Source organism: Penaeus japonicus, unplaced genomic scaffold (genome assembly GCF_977035675.1).
Source record: "Penaeus japonicus unplaced genomic scaffold, GWHDUDI00000001_assembly GWHDUDI00000032, whole genome shotgun sequence".
Lineage (NCBI taxonomy): Eukaryota > Metazoa > Arthropoda > Malacostraca > Decapoda > Penaeidae > Penaeus > Penaeus japonicus.
The window spans coordinates 22,274,244-22,279,243 of record NW_028234434.1 but is presented as its reverse complement, the minus strand read 5'-3'; the positions used below and the strand labels follow the sequence as shown (position 1 = coordinate 22,279,243).

General features: G+C 38.1%; 1 protein-coding gene across 2 annotated transcripts in view; it reads right to left on the bottom strand.

The window, feature by feature from the left end:
* The window catches only part of cta (Guanine nucleotide-binding protein subunit alpha cta), a 29,516-nt gene that overhangs the window by 20,429 nt on the left and 4,087 nt on the right, over window positions 1-5,000 (bottom strand). The window contains exon 1 of one of the 2 annotated variants that reach the window (XM_043002173.2): window positions 4,339-4,936. The exons of the other annotated variant lie outside the window; for it this stretch is intronic. Coding sequence (XP_042858107.1) covers window positions 4,339-4,401 — 63 coding nt within the window. The 5' untranslated portion in view covers window positions 4,402-4,936. Of the gene's footprint in view, window positions 1-4,338; window positions 4,937-5,000 lie in introns of those variants that run through there. 2 annotated transcript variants of the gene reach the window in all.

Genomic DNA, 5,000 nt, shown 5'->3' with positions numbered 1-5,000 from the left:
TATTGCTAATCCAAAAAAAAAATTGCAATGTTCTTTGACTGGCTGTGACCAACAAACTGTATTCACTTTCCTTTTGTTCATCTCATTAACAGCTGACATTTTCAAATATATCATACCTGACAGTGATTCTCATCAATAAGATATTGCTATTTGCTATTTCAATGAAAATCTTAAATACAGACAAAACCTAGTCTTTGATTCATAATTGGTCATTAATTCTATACAGTATGCATGCAAATAATTTGGAAAAGTATGAGGGTGGTACACAACTATTCTGATACTATAAGATAATAACTCAATATTTTCCTCCCTTTATATCCCTCTACCCTTATAAGGAATACTTATCACTTACATATCAACAAAGGTATTTAGCAACCAGGGGCTACAATTCCTAAAGCTACATACCAACCAGGGGGATACACTTCCTAAACCTACTATGGTCTATGTATTTCTTTTTCTGATCTTTTGGACCCCCTAGCCAGGAGATTTATATCAATGGACCCCTTTGGTTTGCATGTCAACTTTTTTTCCTGGTTAAACTCCTGACTCTCTATATCAGGTTTAGGTAACTGTTCAGAATGGAAAAAAAACATTGCCTTTAACTTTACACTCAATGTGATAGAAGTATTATTGTTTTTTGCGATGTGCCATCACTCTACAGAGATAGTGCTTTTTGTAAGTGAGTTGAAAACCATTTTGCTTATTATTACGGCAGTTATAATAATTATGACTGCAATTGTCAACATCACTCACTCATTACTTATAGTACAATAAAATAACATAGTGATCCAGAAGGAACTAAAAAGACAGTCACTGCTATATATATTGATTTGATATATATTGATCTGAGAAAATTCTATCTTGCTAGAATGTACAAGGTGGAGATTTGTCAGCCTTTCCTAGACCATGAAGAGCAGAGGCTAGCTATTCTGGACAATTAACACAGTTTACTAACTGTAAACCCTCTACCTTTGCAAAATATTCTACAGCGTATTTTCAGTAAATTCAAATCTTTACAAAAATTGTTTTCCCTTATAAAAACATCAAGTATTGGCAAAAAATTAACAAAGATGAGTTCACGAAACACCATGGTGGTGATTTTGTTTTACAATTTTACTGCAATAAATAGACATAATACTCTATTTTCAGGCACTAAATGAGGATGGCTGGTAGGAAAAAATTTCCTGTCCAGATAATTAAACAAACCTGCAAAACAATAAAATGTAATATAATTTACATCAGCCATCTTTCTACAGCTGAACGTGATATTACACCAGCCATCACCGAGGATGAGATTTCTCATGTCATGGTCACCAATAATAGAGCGATAAGGAAAATGTTTTTTCCGTGTTCAAGGCAGTGCAGTACAGACGTAATCAGGAAGCCTTTTCCTTTGAAACTATTACAGAGTGAGGGTTTGGGCTGACTTGAGATGGATGTAAACTCTGAAGCTAGCACAGTGACAGTCATAAAATTTTATGGCTAAGCAGATGCTTATTGACATTCAACTACTATGTATGTCAGGACACCAATATTTTATGTTAAAATTAGGCCATCATGTATGTCTATAATGGGTTAATACAGTATTAGTTCTAATAGCTTGCTAAGCTAAATGGTTCAGGGATTGATTTCTTATAGTTTGTATTTTTACTTAGTAGTTTAAGAATTACTGTGTATTTCTCTAAGAAAGTGTAATATGACATTGCACACCCTGAGCAAGATGTAAACAAAAAGCCAATTTTGCAAAAAAGAATCAAAGACTAATTCAAAATTATTAGTTAACTTTAAAAATGGTAAGTACTTAAAAAAATATATATATTATTTTATACATTAACCCATTCCCGACGGGGGAATTCTATTTGAGACATGTAAAAATTTCGAATACGAATTATTAGGCCTAATCAAAAAAAATGAAGGCACAATTGCATTGCCCCCCAACTGGGCTTTTGAATGCGCGGTACACATGCTGTACCACCCGTCCTGTGTGGGTTAAGAATAAATTGTGGTGTAAGAAAATATGACATGAAAAGTTACACTAAAGTATGCATCACATAAATACAATAAACTTAATGACATGATGCAGCTTCACACATTTCAATAATAAATCACAAGACCTTTTAATTATTAGCCCATTGCAAACAGTCATAAATCTGCTTGCCCATTGATTTTTCCCCTCTCTTTCAGTCAGTTATTGTAAATCAAAGCCATTTTTGTGTTTGTGTTTGTATTGAGAGATGTGTATGTGTCATATGATAAGCTCTATCAATGCTGCAATTGATTAAAATTGTAGTATATAGTCCATATCAGCTCATCATTTTCTTTACACTAAGTGTGACAGAAGTATTGCTGTTTTGTGGGAGGACAAAAAGCAACTTCTTTTTTTTCTTTTCTTTTTTTTGTATTCTTGTACTGTCATGAATAAATATGAAAAACATAACCTTCCACAATGAAAATAACATGAAGAGGTAGGGAAGAGGAAGGATACCTGTGCTTATGACTTTGCGTGCCACAGTATAAGGCAGCCCTACTAGCACAGGGGCACATTGTAGACATTGGGTATAATTTGAGTCACCTTCCTCTTCACGTTCTGCTTGCACATCCTTCATCAGCAGCACTTTAGAGCAAGAGGTCAGCAACATGCTGTATACCATTGCTCTCTAAAGATAGTGCCTGCTAGAGACCATGGAAGGGTGCCATTCAAGGCTCTCTCTCCTACTGATGCTAGGAGAAAGTGGTGCCATTTATGTTTTGGATGTTGGCTGAAACCCATTTTGCTTAACCCTTTCCCGACAGAGCACGCGCTACGCGAAAAACCCCTATGCCGGGCGATTGCAATATTGTATTGTAATCGTCACACTGGCATGATGCCCTGGCATCAGGAATTTAGCTGTGTCACACTAGTGTGACGCACCATCATCATAGGGTTAATATTACAGCAAGTATAGTAATTATGATTGCAATCATTATCATTCACTCATTACTCATAGTAAAAAATGAATCACAGAGATACAAAATCCCTGAACATCATGTACGTCATTTACGTCAGTCATGATGTCCACTGTCAGGACAAAAACTCCTGCGTCATGTATGTCATGACACCCAATCGCAATGGGTTAATCACTCTGCAATGTTATGCGGGATCAGATCACTTTTTAACTGAATTTTTCCTTTTGTTGAAAATTTAAGCTTCTAATTCATTCAGTTAAGATGCCCTATCATACCAATGCTAATCAGAATCACTTTCCTAATATATCATATAGGCTCATATCACATCATAAGTCTAGAATATAATAAAAAACACATTTTTAGATGTCATGCCCAGGCTGAGCATTTTAACCCATTGGTCGCAGTTTTAATAAAATGTGTATGCAGTAGGATGGCGGGTTTACATTATCTGGCACGGTGCCATCCATGTCTACAATCGACTCTGCCTTGGCAGCAAATCATGCCATCTGCTGCTAATGGGTTAAGATATAGCCTGTCTAGGAAGAGTATAGAAAAGTTGTGTCAAAGTTGCTGGGAAACCTGGGAAAAGAACAGGTCAAGGGAACGAATATTATGTTACTGTAAATATATGGTGCCAAAAATTTACAAACTGAATATTATCCTTGTTTTATCTTTTCAATACTGTATGAAAATGTACGTCACATAAGTCTCGAAGATTAACCATGAATAAAACATGGTCCTTCATCAGGTAACAGTCATGACAAAACTACTATTGATCAGTGACAGGTCACTTGCCAGGATATCATTTTCATGGCTTTACTGCACTGCAAAACTTCCAACTTTACTTCCAGATGACTTAAATTTCTACTCTTCAGAAATACAACTGATTAGATCATTTCAATATCCAAGTAAGCCTCACTTTTCACACACAGTCCAAAAATTAACAAGTGCCAAGTCCGTTAAATCTTGCTTTTCTTATTTCAAAGTAATGAAAAGACCAAAACACGAGCAACTTCACTTCCTACAGCTCTCGTTTCAGTTGAAATCCACCACAAGTGTCCTGTACGTTTCACTAAAACACCATATTCCACACCTGACATTCGCAGAAAACACCTTTCCGTACAAGTTTCAGGTGATTCCAGCTACATGCCCGCTCTTAAATCGCACGGGCCTGGTAAGCACTGCCCCATGTAGCCATGCAATGCCAAAATAATTCATGACAAAATCTCGGCCTGTGGACATCTCGTCTTGAAACTCTCTCACTCGCTCGGAACGACCACTTCCTCTCGACAAATACCACCCTTTCTCTCCCTTCCCTCGCCCTTCTCCTTCGTCAAAGGCAAGGAAAGGGAGCTGAAAACACTGTCTAGACCCCCGTCACACTTCCCTTACCTCTTCTGGTGTCCATAGAGCTCTCAGACAGCAGGCGCAGCTGAAGATGGTCACCCGCGCCATGTTCCCACCACCACAACACAAACATTGGCCAGCGAGGAACAGGACGGAGGAACCAGGGCGGAGGAGGAACCAGGGTGGAGGAACAGGACGGAGGATGAGGAGGAGGAAGAGGTGAGGAGTCCCGCTCTTTTTTGTGGTTCCTTTTTTTCCCCTCTCTTCTTATTCTCCTTTCGGATGCACTGTAGATATCACTGTGATGCTTGCTTGTCCTTTTCTTTTCTTTTTTTTAATTCTTTTCTCTGGGCGCGATGGAGATCTCACCTAAGGAGCGGAGGAACCTCGCTCTTTTTATATATATTTTTTCCTTCTCTTTTTTGGGGGAAGCGATGAAGATTCACTCTGATGCTTGCAGGTCGTTAATTGTCTCGCTTTCGCCTCGGGATGCAGTTTTTGCCCGTTTATCGGTGAAGGTGGATTGTTTTGGAGATCGGGACGTATTTTAGTTTAACGTGGTGAGATTTAGGATTGTCGAGGATGTGAAAGTCTGCGCGAACTTTCTTCCTGTGTCCACGCAATAACACTGCATAGTCAACTCAGTATCATCCTGGCGTTGGATTAACAATACTTGACAAAGCTACGTCTGTACCTCGTCTTGATAT